At 39.9% G+C, this 19,617-nt stretch overlaps 2 protein-coding genes across 8 annotated transcripts in view; one reads left to right on the top strand and one right to left on the bottom strand.

Moving 5' to 3' along the window:
• The window catches only part of IFT88 (intraflagellar transport 88), a 193,911-nt gene that overhangs the window by 83,409 nt on the left and 90,885 nt on the right, over window positions 1–19,617 (top strand). For all 7 annotated transcript variants that reach the window (XM_045844893.1, XM_045844899.1, XM_045844898.1 and 4 more), the window contains 3 exons: window positions 1,354–1,440; window positions 15,190–15,289; window positions 18,744–18,830. In XM_045844893.1, coding sequence (XP_045700849.1) covers window positions 1,354–1,440; window positions 15,190–15,289; window positions 18,744–18,830 — 274 coding nt within the window. The remainder of the gene's footprint in view (window positions 1–1,353; window positions 1,441–15,189; window positions 15,290–18,743; window positions 18,831–19,617) is intronic.
• Window positions 4,377–5,721, bottom strand: TUBA3C (tubulin alpha 3c). Its single transcript, XM_045844901.1, is given in 5 exon segments — window positions 4,377–4,456; window positions 4,459–4,872; window positions 4,875–5,216; window positions 5,219–5,589; window positions 5,591–5,721. Coding segments are annotated over 5 exon segments (1,338 nt in total).

A 19,617-nucleotide genomic window follows, 5' to 3' on the forward strand; every position in this document is an offset into this window, starting at 1 on the left:
AGGGACATGCAGCTCAACCCCATGAGATACCACTTCACACCCACTAGTATGACTGTAATAAAAAGGCAGATGTAATAATAAGTACTGGTGAGGATGTAGAGAAGGTGAAATCTTATGTATTGATTTGGGAATGTAAAATGGTACAGCTACTTTGGAAAACAGTATGGAAATTCCTCAGAAGATTAAACCAGTAATTTCTCTCCTAGGTGTATTCTCAAAGGAAATTAGAGCATATGTCCACACAATAATTATACATGAATGTTTATGGCAGCATTATTCATAACAAATAAAAAATGGAAACAGCCCAAGTGTTCACAACCGATGGATACATGATATATGGTCTATCTATATAATAGAATACTATTTAGCCACAAAAAAGAATGAAATACTGATATGTGCTACAATACACATAAACTATGAAACATTATGATAAATACCAATAAAAGAAGCCAGTCACAAAAAAACAATATTCTATGATTCTACTTATATGAATAAAAGGCATAGATGAGGCAAATCTATATGCTTTTTCTTTTTTTTTAAGATTTTATTTATTTATTTATTTTTAGAGAGGGAAGGGAGGGAGAAAGAGAGAGAGAGAGAGAGAAACATCAATGTGCGGTTGCTGGGGGTCATGGCCTGCAACCCAGGCATGTACCCTGACTGGGAATCAACCCTGCGACACTTTGGTTCGCAGCCTGCACTCAATCCACTGAGCTACGCCAGCCAGGGCTTATATGCTTTTCCTTTAATGGCCATTTCCTTTCATGTCACAGGCAGTGCAGGTTATGTAATGTCAGCTGCCGAGCCTTTTTTCTCTCCAGTGCCTCTTTCTTCCTTTAGTTTGCCAACATGTATCATAAGCTAGAAGTGAACTGTTGACTCAGAAGGCAGTCATGGCTTCCACTTCCTAGTCATGATATTCAACCTGACTTAGAAATTTCTAGTACAGCTGTCCACCATTCGTAGGCTTCATTGTACATTAGCTTTGATAGATAACATTCACACTTAAATTTTTAAAAATTATCACCCAACATATTTCCTCATTGCTTTTAGAGAGGGAGGGAGAAGGAAGTGGGGCAGGGAAGAAGGGAAGAGAGAGACTTTGAAATACCGATGTGAGAAACGGATTGGTTACCTTACTGTATGTACCCAGACTGTATGTAGACCTTACTGTATGAGCGCACAGCCTGGGTATGTGCTCAGACCAATAATGAACCCACGACTTTTCAGTCTATGGAACAATGCTCCAACCAACTGAATCACACTGAGCAGGTCAACACTTAAATTTTTTTTAAAATGTAAAAAAAAATGTAATTATAATGTTTCTTTATAATTTTTGTTTGTTTGACGTAGAAAAGCCATGGCAGAAAAATACATCATGACAGCTGCAAAACTCATTGCTCCTGTAATTGAAACATCTTTTGCTGTAGGATATGATTGGTAAGAGAAATTCACTATAACTGGATGGGTATGGTATTTTCTTTTCATATTGTATACTTCTATTGGTTTAAAATTTTATCTAACATGATTTGCAGATTTTTCTCTTATTTTGTTGGTTATCTTGTCACTTTGTTGATAATCTCCTTTGCTGTGCAGAAGCTTTTTAGTTTGATATAGTCCCACTTGTTTAGTTTTTGTTTGGTTCCTTGTAGCTATCATATCCAAAAAGTCATTGTCAAAACCAATGCCAAGGAGCTTTTACCCTTTTTTTCTCCTGGAAGGTTGATGGTTTTCATTTCTGATTTTATTTACTTGAGTCTAATTTTTTTTTTTACCCAGTTAATCTACCTAAAAATTTGTCTATCTTTACAAAAAACTAGCTTATTTTCATTGATCTTTTTATATGTTTTTCTACTTTCTGTTTCATTTATCTTCTCTGGTCTTTGTGGTTATTTTTCTTTGTTATTTCTTTCTGCTAACTTTGAGCTTACTTTTTTGTTTTGTTTTGTTTTGTTTTTTGTTTTAGTTCCTTAAGGTGTAATGTTAGGTTGGTTTCCTTAATGATTAATGTAGGCATTTATTGCTATCAACTTCCCTTTGGAACTGCCTTTGCTGCATCCCATAAGTTTTGGTATGTTTTGTTTTCATTTTATTGTTTTAGGAGTTTAAAAATTTTTTTGATGTCCTCTTTGACCCATTCATTATTCAGGGATGTGATTTGGATGGGGGTTTTGATTCCATCTTCATTGTGTATCAGGCCTTAGGTGATCGACACCAGTCAGCATTGCAAGCCACTCGCCTGCCATTCTTCTCTGTGTGAGCCATCTCTAGACTAAGTTTAGCCCTGGGATGTGATTTTTAATTTCCATATATTTGTGAACTTTTTAGTTTCCCTTTTGTTATTGATTCATATTTCCATACCATTTGCTAAAGTCTACCCATTTATACCCCGCCATTTGCTAAGGTTTGTTTTGTGGCAACACATGATCTATCCTGGAGAATGTTTCATGTTCACGTGAGAATAATGTGTATTCTACTGCTGTTGGATGAAATATTTTGTATATGTCTGTTAGGTCACTTTGATCTAAGATATAGTTCAACTCCAGTGTTTCTTTGTTGATTTTCTGTTTGGATAATTGATCCATTATTGAAAGTGGTGTATAAATTCCCTATAATATATTATTGTATGGTGGTCTATTTCTCCCTGTAGATCTGTATTTGCTTATTATATTTTGGTGCTATGATAGTAAAAACATATATATATTTATGATTGTTATGTCTTCTTGATGAATAGACCTTTTTGCTGTTAAATAATAACCTTCTTTATATTTTGCTAACGTTTTTGACTTAAAGTCTATTTTGTCTGATGTAAATATAGTTACTTTGTGATTTTCTCTTATACATGGAACAACTTTTTCCATCCCTTCACTTTGAAGCTATGTGTGTTCTTAAAGCTGAAGTGAGTCTCTTTTAGGTATGATATAGTTAGGACTTTTTAAAAATCCATTCAGATACTCTATGTTTTTTGATTGGATAATTTAATCCATTTACATTTAAAGTAATTTTTGATAGGTAATAATATTGATAGGTTGCCCTTGCAGGTGTGGCTCAATGGATTGAGTGCTGGCCTCCGAACCAAAGTCTCACAGATTCAATTCCCAGTCAGGGCACAGGCCTGGGTTGTGGGCCAGATAACCTAGTAGGGGGTGTGCGAGAGGCAACCACACATTGATGTTTCTCTCCTGTTTCTCCTTCCCTTCCCTTCTCTCTAAAATTAAATAAATAGAATATTTAAAAATATATTGATAGGTTAATTAGTAATTATTTATAGGTACTAATGTTATCTTATTGTATTCTGGCTCTTTTGTAGTTGCCTTATTCCTTCTGCCTTTCTTTTTTGCTGTCTTTGTGAATTGATGATTTTATGTAGTGGTATGGTTTCATTCCCTTCCCTCTTTTGTGTATCTACTGTAGGTTTTTGCTTACGTAAAACATCTTTCAGAAACAGTCTATTTTTAGCTAATGGCAACTTAACTTCAATTGTATATAAAAAGTCTACCCATTTACACCCCCCCATAATTTTGTTTTTGATGTTACAATTTACCTCTTTTTATATTATGTATTCATTAACAAATTATTATAATTATACTTATTTTTAATACTTTTATCTTATAACTTTTATACTAGACTTAAGTGATTAATACACCACTGTATCACAATAATAAAATACTCTGAATTTTATTATATAGTTACCTTTTCCAGTATTTTTTATATTTTCTTATGTTTGCATGTTACTAGTTATCATCTCTTGATTTATTCTGAAGAACTCCTTTCAGCATTCCTTGTAATGATAAGTTTAGTGATGATGAGTTCCCTTCTGCTTTTGTTCATTTGGTTGTAAGTCTCTCTCATTTCTGAAAGGCAACTTTGACACAATTTTTTTCACCACTTTGAATATATCATCCCACTCTCCTGACCAGCAAGATTTCTGTTAAAAAATCTACTGATAGCCTCATGGGGGGGGTTCTTATATGCAAGGAATTCTTCTTGCTGATTTTAAAATTCTCTATTTGTGTGTGAGTTTTGCTACTTTTATTATAATGTGTCTTGGAGAAGATTGTTTTGATTTGAGATTTTTGGAGTTACCTGTTAGCTTAATGGTCTTATATATCCAAGTCTCTTCTCAGATTAAGGAAGTTCCTAGCCATTATTTCTTTTCTTTTTTTTCATTTAAGATAGGAAATACTTTATTCAAACCCATCAGAGAAATGAACTGGTTGGGTCTGTAACAAAGCATCATGTTTTAAAGCACAGGCCAGTAATTATATATGACTATACACTGCTACATACAAATTAACTGATCAGACCACAACTTTTCAATGTTTAAAACAGAATAAGCTCCCCTGTAAAAACAGCACTGTTGTGACATTTTAACTTTAGTATCCCTCTCCTTCTTCCTCACCCTCTCCTTCAACAGAATCCATACCAACCTCCTCATAATTCTTCTCCTTGGTAACATGTCCTTATGGACCTCAGAAAACTCTCCTTCCTCCCTGCCCTCACCCACGTACCAGTGGATAAAGGCACGCTTGGCATACATCAAGTCAAACTTGTGGTCCAGGCGAGCCCAGGCCTCAGCAATAGCTGTGGTGTTGCTCAGCATGCACACAGCTCGCTGTACTTTGGCCAGGTCTCCACCAGGCACCACAGTGGGAGGCTGGTAATTAATGCCAACTTTGAAGCCAGTGGGACACCAGTCCACAAACTGGATGCTGCGCTTGGTCTTGATGGCGGCAATTGCAGCATTGACATCTTTGGGAACCGTGTCACCACGGTACAACAGGCAGCAAGCCATGTATTTACCATGGTGAGGGTCACATTTCATCATCTAGTTTGCTGGCTCAAAGCACACATTGGTGATCTCTGCTACAGCAGCTGTTCATGGTGGGCTTTCTCAGCAGAGATGACAGAGGCGTATGTGGCCAGAGGGAAATGGATGCAGGGATAGGGCACCAGGTTGGTCTAGAATTCAGTCAGATCAACATTCAGGGCTCCATCAAACCTCAGGGAAGCCATGATGGAGGCTGATATCTGGCTGATAAGGCAGTTAAGATTAGTGTAGGTTGGGTGCTCGATATCGAGGTTTCTACAATAGACGTCATAGATAGCTTCATTGTCAACCATGAAGGCACAATCAGAGTGCTCCAGGGTGGTGTGGGTGGTGAGGATGGAGTCGTCAGGCTCCACTACATCTGTGGAAACCTGGGGGCTAGGTAAATGGAGAACTCCAGCTTGGACTTTTTGCCATAATCAACAGAGAGACACTCCATCAGCAGAGAGGTGAACCCGGAACCAGTTCCCCCACCAAAGCTGTGGAAAACCAAGGAGCCCTGAAGACCTGTGCACTGGTCAGCCAGTTTCTAAATTCGGTCCAGGACAAGGTCAATGATCTCTTTGCCAATGGTATAGTGTCCATGGACATAGTTATTGGCAGTATTGTTTTTGCCTGTGATCAGGTGCTCAGGGTGGAAGAGCTGGCAGTAGGTACCAATGCGAACTTCAACAATGACTGTGGGTTCCAGATCTACAAACACTGCCCTGAGCACATGCTTGCCAGTGCCTGTCTCACTGAAGAAGGTGTTAATCTCCCCCTACAATGGTCTTGTCACTTGGTATCTGGCCATAGGGCTGGATGCCATGTTCCAGGCAATAGAGCTCCCAGCAGGTATTGCCAATCTGGACACCAGCCTGCCCAATGTGAATGGAGATGCACTCATGCATGGTTGCTGCTTTGCAGCTGCCCCATTATTTCTTTAAATACGCTTTCTGCCCCTTCTTCTTCTCTTTTCTTTCTGTGACTCAAATACTACATAGATGTTTTTATGGTATCCCATAATTTTATAGACTTTTTTACTCTTATTCATTCTCTTATTTTATTCCTCTGACTGAAGATTTCAAATAACCTGTATTCCAGTTCACTAATTCTTTCTCTGCTTATTTGAGTCTCTTGTTGAAGCTTTTTATGAGTTCTTCAGATCATTCATTATATTCTTCAACTCTAGGATTTCTGTTTCTTTTTATCCTCATCTGAGGATATGTTTTATTGGTTTTAGAGAGAGAAGAAGGGGAGAGAGAAAAAAGAAAAACATCAATGTGAGAGAGAAACATCCATCAGTTGCCTCCCATATGTGCCCCAACCAGGGATTAAACCCACAACCTAGGTATGGTGTCCTGACTGGGGATTGAACCCACAACATTTTTGGTAGATGATACTTCAACCAGCTAAGCCACCCAGCCAGACCTTTGTTTTTTAATGGTTTCTAGGTCTTTGTTAAACTTCTCTATTTATTTATTCCTTCATTATGTTCTTTTTTAAATATATTTTATTCATTATGCTATTACAGTTGTCCCATTTCCCCCTTCACTTCCCTCCCGCCGCCCACCCACATTCCCCCCCTTTAGTTCATGTCAATGTGTCATAAGTTCTTTAGCTTCTACATTTCCCATACTATTCTTGCCCACCCCCTGCTATTTTCTACCTACCATCTATGTTATTTATTCTCTGTACCTTTTCCACCTCTCTCCTCCCACTTCCCTGTTGCTAACCCTCCATGTGATCTCCATTTCTGTGGTTCCGCTCCTGTTCTATTTGTTTGCTTAGGTTGCTTTTATTTTAGGTATGGTTGTTACTAGCTGTGAGTTTGATGTCTTTTTTTACTGTTCATATTTTTTATCTTATTTTTCTTAGATAAGTCCCTTTAACATTTCATATAATAAGGACTTGGTGATGATGAACTCCTTTAACTTGACCTTATCTGAGAAGCACTTGATCTGCCCTTCCATTCTAAATGAAAGCTTTGCTGGATAGAGCAATCTTGGATGTAGGTCCTTGCCTTTCATGACTTGGAATACTTCTTTCCAGCCCCTTCTTGCCTGCAAGGTCTCTTTTGAGAAATCAGCTGACATTCTGATGGGAACTCCTTTGTAGGTAACTTTCCCCTTATCTCTTGCTGCTTCTAGAATTCTCTCCTTCATTTTAATCTTGGCTAATGTAATTATGATGTGCCTTGGTGTGTTCCTCCTTGGGTCCAACCTCTTTGGGACTCTCTGAGCTTCCTGGACTTCCTGGAAGTCTATTTCCCTTGCCATATGGGGGAAGTTCTCTTTTATTATTTGTTCAAATAACTTTTCCACTTGTGTTTCCTCTTCCCCTTCTGGTACCCCTATAATTTGGATGTTGGAACGTTTAAAGATGTCCTGGAGGTCCCTAGGCCTCTCCTCATTTTTTTGAATTCTTGTTTCTTCATTCTTTTCTGTTTGGTTGTTCCTTTCCTCTTTCTGGTCCCTTCCGTTGATTTGAAACCTAGTTTTCTTTCCATCCCTTTTGGTTCCCTGTGCATTTTCCTTCATTTCTCTTATTGTAGTCTGCATTTGTTCATCTAATTTATGACCATAGTCCACCAATTCTGTGAGTATCCTGATCACCAGTGCTTTGAACTGTGCATCTGATAGGTTGGCTATTTCTCGGTCGCTTAAAAAAACTGGCTCTGGGGCTTTTAACTCTGTTTGAGCCATCTTTTAAATTTAATTTTATTTTTTTCCTTTGGTCTGATCGCACCTGTTACGTATGAGGGGCAGAACCTTAGGTGTTCACCAGGGCAGGGCACCTAAGTCACTGAGTTAGTGACATTGTATTTTAGGGCGGAGTCCAAGAGGGAACAATGGCGCCCGCTCCACTCTCTCTAGGACTTGAGTCCCCTTTGCCGCTTCCCACAAGCAAATTGAGCCCCTCTGGTGCTGGCTCCCAGGCGAGTGGGTTTGCGTACTTTCTCAGACTCTGTGGGTTTCTCCAAGGAGCCTCCTGTGAGGCTGAGAGAATCTCCCGGCCTCAACTCCCACAGGTGTTTTTAGTCGGTGCCTTTAGGCTTTGTTTCCTGGCGCTGGGTCCCTGGGTTGCGCAGTCTGTGTCGCTGCCTATTTTCGCTTAGTTTGCACGCGAATGTGTGGCTGTGGACAGCCAGCCAGCTACCTTGCGCACCTCACTGGGTCTGCTCCTTGCTTCCCACGCCCAGGGTCTGCCACCAGTTCATCAACTGCCCCTGCGCTTCTGGGGTCCACCAACTGCTGTCTGGGCCCTGCGCACCTGTGTCTGCCAGCCACCGATTTTTCCTGGTACCCCTCGACCCCTCTCCATAGGCCTCCAACTCCGCCCCTCCTTACCGGTCTGGATGTATGGTATTCAGACTTCCATTCGGTTCATTTCTCTCTGTTCTGGTTGTTTTTTGTTTGTAAATTCTTGTTGTCCTTAGTTTTGGTTGCGCGAGGAGGTACAGTGCGACCACCTATGCCTCCATCTTCCATTCATTATGTTCTTAATTTCATTCAGTTTTCTATTTGTCTTCTTGTAGTCCACCAGATTTCTTTAAGAGAATTATTTTGAATTCTTAGTCAGGAAATCATAGGTTCCCATTTTTGAGGGGCGCTCATTGGAATGTCATTAGTTTCTTTTGGTGGCAATATATTTCATTGATTATTTATGATGCTGTGTCCTTGTGTTGGTGTCTACACATTTGAAAAACTGGGTACCTCTTCCAGTCTTTGAAGATTGGCTCTGTTGGGCAAAGTCTGTCAACAATCAGCCTATCCAGAGATTCTGGGTGCACCATTTGGTAGTGTTTGGGGGCAAGCTTGCTGCTGGAGTACTTGGCTGGACAGGTCTATTGCCTGAGTTGTCGGGTTGGCAGGCCTAGTGTTTGGGTATATAGTGACCAGCCTGGTGCCTTCATCTGTGGGAGTGGACCTGGAGCCTGGGCCCATTGGACAGGCTTTTGCTTGAATCTGTGCTGATGGGGGGGCTGGGACCTCAGTCTGTGCGGGCAGACCTGGATTCTAGATCTTTAAAGGCAAATCAGGCACTAGGGGATCCCTGGGATGGGTTCAGCATCTAGATACATAGAGGCTGGTCTGGTACTAGGGCAGGTCAGGAGCATACCTGGAGTCTAGGGCCATACAGGTCAGCCTGGTCCCGGAGCAAGCCTGGAGTCTGGGGCTTCAGAGGATGGCCTGGAAGTTAGGTCTGCAGAGGTGGTTATGGCACTTGGGTGCACCAGGTGACTGCCTACATTCACGGGGCTGGGCTGGTGCTAGAGTGGGCCTGCATCTGGGGTGACACAGTCAAATGTCTAGGAGGTACATGGAACTTTTTGAAAGTAAAATGTTAGTAAGGGTAAAAGTGGAGAGAGAGGAGGACATTCTAAGTAGAGAGAAGAGTACTCTCAAAGATGCAAAAGCTGGCAGCTCTTCGTCCTCATAATAGTTAAGCCCTAGGGTTCCGAGGTATCCTCTTCATCCAAAATGGTGAGAACTATGTACAATCCTTAAGAAAACTGAGGGAAACTGACTCAGTTTTCTGTAGGGCTGCATTCCTTTGCAGAAACCCATTTGAGAAAGGCAGGAGAGCATGATGCATTTATCTTTGAGGCCCTTGGTTTGTTAGTAGCACCATGGTGGATGAATCCATGTCTTAAATAGTTTCTGCTTTTTTGGCCTTCCACATTTGCACACACGCTATCCCCCCTTCCTGGATGCCCTTTCCGGATGCCCTTTCCATCATTTTTGTCAAGTCAGTCCTTACTTGTTCTTCAAACTGAGTTCAGGTATTTCTGGGATTCCTTTCTCCAGTCTGGTTTCGAGTCCCCACCTCTGTATTCTTTTATTCTTTACAACAGTTCTCACACAGAATGTAACTCATTGGCCTGCTTCCCTCATAAGGACCTAATCCATATCTTATATATCCTTATATCCCTGTACCAAAAATTATGAACATAATGTCTGATGTACAGTACACAGTTAAATGTTTGCAGAATGCATACCTGAATCAGTGGTTTCCAAATTATTTTCCTGAAGCTCTTGAAGTTTTATTAGCCATATCTACAGGTTAATTTCAGACAGAGGGTCATTGACAGGGGCACTGAGCGGGAAGGGCTTCAAGTCCTCTCTCCCACTTCTAGTACAGTGTCTCTTTTATAAATCAAGGTTAAAGAAAAAAGATTCTGCTTGAAGAAAGCTATCTTCTGCTTTAATCGTTTCAAACTATTGGTCTAGGACAGTGGTTTTGAAACATTTCTTAACTGGACACTCAGTAAAAAATATTTTTCCATTGTTTACTGAAATTTACAGTTTTATGAAATAATCCGGGTCCTTCTTATGTATAATGCCCATTGATAGTTTTTCTATTCTGTCTTTTTTAAAATAAGGCCCATGAGTCCTGACTGGTATGGCTCAATGTGTTGAGTGTCATCCTGAAAACAAAAGGTTGCCAGTTCAATTCCTGGTCAGGGCCTAGGTTGTGGGCTAGGTCCCCAGTTGGGACCATGCGAGAGGCAGCTAATCAGTGTTTCTCTCAAACATCAATGGTTCTCTCCCTTTCTTTCTCCCTCCCTTCCCCTCTCTCTAAAAATAATTTTTTTAAATCTTAAAAAATAAAATAAAATAAGGGACCCCCAGTCAAGATGGCAGTGTAGGCAGGCGGGGCTTACGTCTTTGCACAACCACATCAAAATTACAACTAAAATATAGAAAAAACATCACTCAGGAACAACCAAATCATACTGAATGGAAGTCTGACAACCACGGAATTAAAGAAACCACATCCATCCAGGCTGGTAGGAGGGGCCCAGATGCAGAATGGGCTGGTCCCACACCCATGTAGATAAAAATCCAGGAGGGATATCTTGGGAGGGAGGAGCCCCAAGAAGCACACATCTTCCAGGCCCAGGATTCCAGTGCCAGGAAGATAAGTCCCCACATCTGGCTGCAAAACGCAGCAGGGATTGAGTTGGGTAAAGAAACTTCTGGATCCCTAGGCAGTTCCTCGTAAAGAACCCACACATGGACTCACCAACTGAGACTCACTCTCTCTGAGCTCCAGCACCAAGGTACCAGCTTGAAAGGCACCAGTGGTATACAGTGAGAAACTGAAGTGTCTGGCATCAAGGCAAGCAGAGCCCATTGTCCCTTTAACAAACCCTCCCCCTACAGAGCCAGTAAGCTGGTGCCGTATCTGAGACTCCAACAACCTGTCTAACACTGTTTGACCCACCTTGGAGATCCCCCAAGGCTCTACCCCACCCAACTTACTGGTCCACCCAAGCTGCTTTTCCATAAGAATCGCTGGTCTTGGCTCCTAAGTCCTATCAGACAAGCAACAGATGACTTCAGTGAGCCCTAGCCACAGCCAGATTAGACTCACAGTTTGGCTTCACCTGGGAATCTCCAAGCCCAGCACAAGTAGCAGCCATCTCAGATTGCTATACAGCTCAGGCAGGGTGCCCCAGGCAAAACACAGGTGGGGGCTAACCTTGGCCGGTACCACCTAGGAAACTCTAGGGCCAGCGCACCCAGTGGACAGCTACAGACCACATCAGAGCACCATCACCCTGCCCCTGCACAGCTGATCCTCCATGGAGGGTAGAGTTTGGTGGTCAGTGATCACAGCCAGTCCTTGCAGCTGACTGGCCTAGGAAAATCCCTCCTATTGTTCTGTCAACAATAATCAAGTCTCAACTACAAGAAGAGGGTGTACTTAGCCTGCACAAAGGGCACACCTGAAGTACCTAGCTTGGGTGATAGGGGACGCTGTGCCACTGGACCTACAGGACACCTACTACATTAGGCCACACTACCAAGACACGGAATCAAAGCAGCTTTACCTAATACTTAGAAACAAACACAGGGAGGCTGCCAAAATAAGGAGACAAACATGGCCCAAATGAAAGAATAGATCAACACTCTAGAAGGAGCTCAGTGACATGGAGATAAACAATATCAGATGCAGAGTTCAAACCATTGGTTATAAGGGTGCTCACAGAACTTAGGACCTCAGCAGCATAAAAAAGATCCAATCTGAAATGAAGGATACACTAAGTGAAATAAAGAATAATTTACAGGGAAGCAACAGCAGAATGGATGAAGCCAATAATCAAATCAATGATTTAGAACATAAAGAAACAAAAAACAACCATGCAGAACAACAAGAAAGAAAAAGAACCCCCCAAAATGAGGATAGTATAAGCAGCCAGGGAAAACTTCAAAAGGTCCAACATTCACATCATAGGGGTGCCAGAAGAATAGAAAGAGCTAGAAATTGGAAATCTATTTGAAAAAAATAGTGAAAGAAAACTTCTCTAATTTGGTGAAGAAAATGGAGATGCAAGTCTGGAAAGTACAGAGAGTCCTAATTTTGATGGATGCAAAGAGGCCCACTCCAAGACACATCATAATTAAAAGGCCAAAGTTTAAAGGTAGAGACTCTTAAAGGCAGCAAAAGAAAAGAAGTTAGTCATCAGATGGTTGCCAAATGGGAGTGGGGAGGGGGAGAATGGTAAAGAGGTAAAGGGATGAAGAAGTACAATTGGTACTTACAAAATAGCCATGGGGATGGAAAGTACAGTATAAGAAATGGAGTAGCCAAAGAATTTATAGGCATGACCTATGGACATGAACAATGGTGGGGGGATTTCCTGAGAGAGTGGGGAGTGCTGGGTGGAGGGGGACAAAAGGGAAAAAATCAGGACAACTATATTATAATCAATAAAATATATATAAATAAGTAAAAGATAAGGTTCATGATTCTTATTTTAAATTAATTATGTTAATTAATTGAGTTAATCCTAAATTGGTTTCAACTGACCTCAATTTTAAAAACATAGGTCTTAGGACAATGGGTTTTGGTATCAATAAAAATTAGGTTCAGATTTCTGGCCAAGAGGGAGGTACAGGTAAATAAACTTTGCCTCCTCTCACAGCCAAAAGGACAGCAATAATAAATTTAAAAACAAAAAACCAGAACTACCAGAAAACTGTATGGAAGTCCAACAACCAAGGAGTTAAGGAAGAAACATTCATTCATACTGTTTGGAGGGGTGGAGAGGAAGCATGACAGGGTGCTGGCTGGAGGACACGGTGGGTGAGGGAGCAGCTGGTGGTCCCACATTTGCATGCAGATAAACCAGGAGGAACAACTGGGGAGCAAGAAAGACTGTGGAACCCAGGTTTCTAGCTCAGGGAAATAACGTCTCAAAACTTCCAGCTATAAAAACCTGTGGGGGTTGTAGCGGTGGGAGAAACTCCCAGCCTCACAGGAGAGTTTGTTGGAGAGAACCACAAGGTTTAGAACATACACAAATCCACCCACCCAGGAATCAGCACCAGAAGGGCCCAATTTGCTTGTGGATAGCAGGGGAGGTGACTGAAAGCTGGTTGAGAGCTGAGCAAGTGGTATTGTTTGCTCTCTGACCCCTCCCCCACATATATCAACATAACACAGGGACACGGGTTTCCCTGCCCTGGTGAATAGCTAAGGCTTTCCCCCTTGGAACAGAACAGGTGCTCCAAGACAAAGAAATATAGCCCAAATGAAAGAGCAGATCAAAGCTCCAAAAACAGAACTAAGCAATGAAGAGATAGCCAACCTATCAGTTAGTTGCAGAGTTCAAAACACTGGCGATCAGGATGTTCACAGAAATGGTTGAGTATGGTCGCAAAATGGAGGAAAAAGTGAAGGCTGTGCAAAGTGAAATAAAGGAAAATGTACTGGGAGCCAACAGTGACGGGAAGGGAACCAGGACTCAAATCAATGGTTTGGAGCAGAGGGAAGACATAAACAGTCAACCAGAACAGAATGAAGTAATAAGAATTTGAAAAAACAAGGAGAGGCTTAGGAATCTCCAGGACAACTTTAGACATTCCAGCATCGGAATCATAGGGGTGCCAGAAGGAGAAGAGGAAGAGCAAAAAATTGAAAACTTATTTGAACAAATAATGAAGGAAAACTTCCCCAATCTGGCAAAGGAAACAGACTTCCAGGAAGTCCAGGAAGCTCAGAGAGTCCCAAAGAAGTTGGACCCAAGGAAACACACACCAAGGCATATCACAATTACATTACCCAATACTAAAGAGAAGGAGAGAATCTTAAAAGCAGTAAGAGAAAAGATGAGGATTACCTTCCAAGGAGTTCACATAAGATTATCCACTGATTTCTGAAAAGAAACCTTGCAGCCAAGAAGATGCTGGCAAGAAGTATTCCGAGTCAAGAAAGGCAAGGCCCTACATCCAAGATTCCTCTATCCACTAAAGCTATCATTTAGAATGGAAGGGCAGATAAAGTGCTTCCCAGATAAGGTCAAATTAAAGGAGTTCATCACCAAGCCCTTATTATGTGAAATCTTAAACAGACTTATCTAAGAAAAAGAAAATAAAAAATACAAACAATTAAATGACAACCAACTCACAACTATCAACAACTGAACCTAAAAAAGAAAACAAAAATAAGCTAAGAAAATAACTAGAACAGGAACAGAATCACAGAAATAGAGATCACATGGAGGGTTATCAGTGGGGAGGGGGAGGAGGGAGAAGAGGGGAAAAGGTACAGGGAATAAGCATAAATGGTAGGTACAAAATAGACAGGAGGAGGTTAAGAATAGTATGGGAAATGGGGAAGCCAAAGAACTTGTATGTCCATGTATGTCCATGTATGACCCATGGACATGAAGTAAGGTTGGGGAATGATGGTGGGAGAGGAAAGGGTACAGGGTAGAGGGGAATAAAGGGGAGAAAAATGCAACAAGTGTAATAGCATAATCAATAAAATATATATTTAAAAATCAGGTTCAAATTTTTACTTGACAATTTTCTACATTAGGCCTTAGGTCCATTTCCCTTTCTGTAGAGACAGTGCCTGTCTTTCAGGGGGTTTGTGAGCATTAAATGTGATAGTGACTTTAAAGGAATTAGCACAGTACCTGATACAGATAAAAATAGATGTTCTGTGTACTTTGGGAGAGGGATCTACTATAGACTGTTCAAGTTTGCACAAAAAATTAAATATATTCTACAATTTCTATTGACTGTTTCTTACCATCAGAGTATTTAAGATAAAATAATATAGAAACAATTTTACCTGTTAGAAATTGAAATTGTTTTAGTACATCCAAAAATCAGAATGTAGGTGTCATTCAAATTTCATTTAAAATACAATACCATAAGTAATTAGAAGTGACAGCAGGCTAATGAAAAATTGAATGGGGAAAGCAGTTGAGAACTGAAGAATTCAGTAACTTAATGCCTTTTTTGGAAGAAATCAGTTACTTAGCCTTACAGAACATTAGGGGCACTATAAATTTTTTTCCAATAGTCACAACAAAACAAATATACTAAAACTAATCCTTTTTCCACTTTACATTGTAGGTGTGTGGAAGTTGTGAAAGCTTCTCAATACATAGAGCTAGCAAATGACCTGGAAATAAACAAAGCAATTACATACTTGAGACAGAAGGACTTTAACCAAGTAAGTTTTAAAGATTAGATGAAATTTCATATGTTAATTGATGAAAGCAATAATATTTGGAAACTCCTTTCTGGAGTAATGTTACCTCTGAATATTCTGAAGTTGAGTGATTTCTGTATGAACCTAATTTCTGTTAGTATGGTATTACTTTGAATTTTGACCTGTTTGTCCTGTTTCTTAAAATGTAAATGCTTTACATGTAAAATGTGTTTGGTTGCTAAGTTACTACATCAAATTCTAGTCCAGAGATCAACTCTCTCCTGGAAGTGTTCAAGCTGTAGCCTAAAGCTCTAAGGCTTTTCCAGAATCAAGTATTGTGTGTAGGAGAAGGAAGGCCAGTAGCTGGAAGAGCAGCCTGAGCCTTCCATCTACTCTTTGCACCTTGGCAACTTTCCTCTTCTCTGTTTTATGTAGTTGGTTTACTCACTGACATTGCATCAGCATAAAAAAGCCCTTTGATAACACAGTTTCAGAACCCTCCAGGACCTCTCACTGCTACCACTGCTTTCTTACTATCTTAGGTAGAGGTGGAACAGGTGAGAGACATAGTTGTGACAAAACCAGAATAGCCCTGGCTCAAGGTGTCTCATTTGGTTTGAGCATCATCCCATACACCAAAAGGTTCTGGGTTTGATCCCCAGTCAGGACACATACCTATGTTGTGGGTTTGATCCCAGGTCAGACACAGGGAGGTTTTGTTTTTATAAGTACTGTTATAGGTCACAAAACAGAAAAAAAAAACCATGTTTGCCAATTTTCTCAATATTTTTTAAATGGTCTTTTTAGAAAGATTTAACAATGTATTGTCATAGGTCATGATTTTAATAAGAATTAGTTTTGCCTGTTTTTTTAAAAATCCCATTTATTTTTAGAGAGGGGGGAAGGGTGGGAGAAAGAGAGGGAGAGAAACATCTCTGCGTGGTTGCCTCTCCAGTACCCCCTACTGGGGACCTGGCTCGAAACCCAGGCATGTGCCCTGACTGGGAATCAAATCTGCGAGCCTCTGGTTTGGAGGCCAGCATTCAATCCACTGAGGCACACCAGCCAGGGCAGTTCACCTATGTTTTAAGAATGTAATTTCTGCTTTCTTTTCAACATGGTTGTCACATGCCAGGGAGCAGCTTTCTTTCCCTCTCACATGGCTTCAGAGTTTAATGGCTGTGTGTTAATTCCTTTTCACATGCCTTATGTTTTAAATTAGCACATATGTTTGCAATGCAATCCAAAAGTAAAGATGAAAACATCTCAATTCTTATTCAAAGTGAAATGCAGCTTATAAACTTACATAAATAGTGGTTTTTACATGAATAGTATAGAGTTTGAGTAAAGGGTCAATGAGATGACTTCCATGGGTAAATGTTTGCATTTTTTTCCCAGAATTTATGTTGTGAAGTTATAAACTTCTGGCCTAGAAACTCCCAACAGTTTTAAAGTAATCAAAAACCATATAAAAGAATAATTATATATTCATATTATAACTAAGGTTTCTGGAATCTAGTGTGATACTTTAAGGTTTGATGCTTGAATAGCATCCAGGTTAAACTTTGTCAAGTATTTTTAGTACCAATAGCTGGTGGTCATTGTAAAAGCTCAAATAAGGATCTTTGCATGGACATAGTGCTCTCCAGGAGCAGGAGGCACCACAAGGCCAAGCTTCTTCTACTCAGTAAATGCATTTGAAAGCCAGGAAGGGAGGGAGGGAGAGAGGATCCATCATCTTTCTCTACTTTTTCCCCCTTGGTATTTTTCAGTAATTTCTAGGTTGATAATTCATTCATTTTTCATGCAAAGTGTCTGACCATTCCAACTGTCCTGTTTGGTTATGATTATCTCAGACCTCCAGGTGATTGAAAGTGTACTTTGATATGTCATGGCTTGAAAATGTCTTGGGTTGGCCAGAAAGTTTGTTTTCCATAAGATGGCTCTAGTAGCACTTTGTTGTCTTTAACTTCATCCAAAACAATTTAGTTTTATTGTATTGTGATAGCCAACATATCAGCGTGCATTTTTAAAAAAAATTATCAAAATTGATGAATTTTTGTGTAGCCATTTTAATATTGAAGATGAAAGAAAATATATAACATCATTGGCATATTATGTTTTATTATTTCCAGGCAGGTAAAAGTGCAACTGAAATGCAAAAAAAGATTTGTGCAGTGTATGGAGAGGTGCTGTGACTGATCAAATGTGTCAAAAGTGGTTTGCAAAGTTTCATGCTGGAGGTTTCTCAAGGGACAATGCTCCCAGTTGGGTAGACCAGTTGAAGTTGATAGCAATCAAATCAAAACATTAATTGAGAATAATCAACAGTATACCACATGAAAGATAGCCAGCATACTCAAAATATCCATTTCAAACAATCAAAGTTATACCACATGGGAGATAGCTAATACACTAAAAATGTCCAAGTCAATAAAACTATTAGTGAAAATGAAAAAAATGTGTCTTTTTATTACAGAAAAAAAATACAGACTTTTTGGCCAACACAATAGTTATATTTAGATCTACTTCAGATGATTTTTGTACTACTCCTAGAATTATTTTCTGTCATTAGTTTTGGAAATTTCTCAGCCACTGGTCTTTCTTCCCTTTCAGGAATTCCAGTTATGCTTATATGAGATTTTCCTGTGTTTATCTGTGTCTCTTTTGTTCTTTTCTAAGAGTATTTTTGGGCATTTTAGTTTGCTGTGCTTATTTTATTTAGTTGGAACATTTCCTGGGATCTTGTTTAACCATCAAATCCTGGTTGCCTCAGTAGCTCTCCAGTGTCTTAAAAAAATATTTTTAGCCTCTGACAGGTGTGGCTCAGTGGGTTGGGCATTGTCCCACAAACCAAGAGGTTCACCATTCAATTCTCAGTCAGGACATATGCCTTTGTTGCAGGCCAGGACCGTAGTTGGGGGTGTGCAAGAGGCAACCAATCGATGTTTCTCTTGTGCATCAGATTCTCCCTCTCTCCCTCCCTTCCCCTCTCTCTAAAAATAATAAATAGAATCTTTAAAATATATATTTTTTAGTATTTTATCTAACTTTTCTAATTGTTCTCTGTGGGAGAATGGTATTTTATGGGCTATTTTTAATAGCCAGAAGCAGAAATTCTAGAATTATTTTGCAAAGAGAAAATTGGATCATGTTTTTTAGGTAAAGCCTCCACTTCATTATGCAAGATAGACTAAAACTGTGTCACAAGAATCACAGGCTCAATGTTTACTGCTCTCTTCAGCTATATATAATCTGCTGTTAAACTCATCTATTTTTTTCTTAATTTTAGTTATGGTGTTTTTAGTGGTATTTTATTTGCTGGAGGTTTCTTGTCATCTGTTTTCTTAAATGTATTAATATACAGTCTTTTGTTCATCCCTGGTCATACATTTCAGATACTAATCTTTTCCCAGGTGTAGCCTGAACACTGTCATATTACAATGGTAGTAACTTTCAGGTATTTCATTTCTAGGCTGTAGAGACCTTAAAAATGTTTGAAAAAAAGGACAGTAGAGTGAAAAGTGCAGCTGCAACCAACCTTTCATTCCTGTATTATTTGGTAAGTTTTATGTTTTTACCACTAAGAGTTGATAATGTGGTATTTTCATGTTGCTACATTTCTGCCTATGGAACTGACCTAAGGAGAGGCTCTGGAGAGGACATGCAGAATGTCAGTGAAACAAGGTATTTGGAGAGCTAGGTCATGACAGTTCTGGACCAGGGGTTGAGTGTATGGGCATGAGTGAGAACACCATCTTAGGAGGAGAAGGAAGGGTAAAAAGTGGTGGTGGGAAGCATCACATCGTGGAATTGTAGAGCATAGACCTGGGGGATGAACTGGAGGTACATTTTACTTACATGCTAATAATAACAAAAGTGACATCTTAGGTTATACGACTTATGTAAAGTCAAGCAGAAGTTGAACATCTGTGGATGACAATCATGGGGAATACCAAAAGGCTAAAAGCTCCCAAAAGGGAACATTTTTAATTTAGAGCAAAGGCGGCAGGTGAGTCAAGTAGGAAGGAATGAAGGTTGGTTAAAAGTAGAAAGCATCAAATTAATGTATGATACTAAGTGCTATAGAAATTCAGAGGAGGCAAATAGCATTTTAGTTTAGGGCTTTTGGGGAAGATTGTAGAGATAATCAAAGGTCAGAATATAGCTAAAAGATCCAGCACCCACTTATGATAACATTTAGAAAAGTGGGAGTAGAGGGAGCATACCTCAACATAATAAAGGCCATATATAACAAACCTATAGCCAACATCATACCCAGTGGGCAAAAAGGAAAGCTTTCCCCTTAAGATCAGAAAAAGATAAGGGTGCCCTCTTATTCAACATAG

The sequence above is a fragment of the Phyllostomus hastatus genome, unplaced genomic scaffold (assembly GCF_019186645.2).
Source record: "Phyllostomus hastatus isolate PE091 unplaced genomic scaffold, TTU_PhHast_1.1 phas_contig_41, whole genome shotgun sequence".
Lineage (NCBI taxonomy): Eukaryota > Metazoa > Chordata > Mammalia > Chiroptera > Phyllostomidae > Phyllostomus > Phyllostomus hastatus.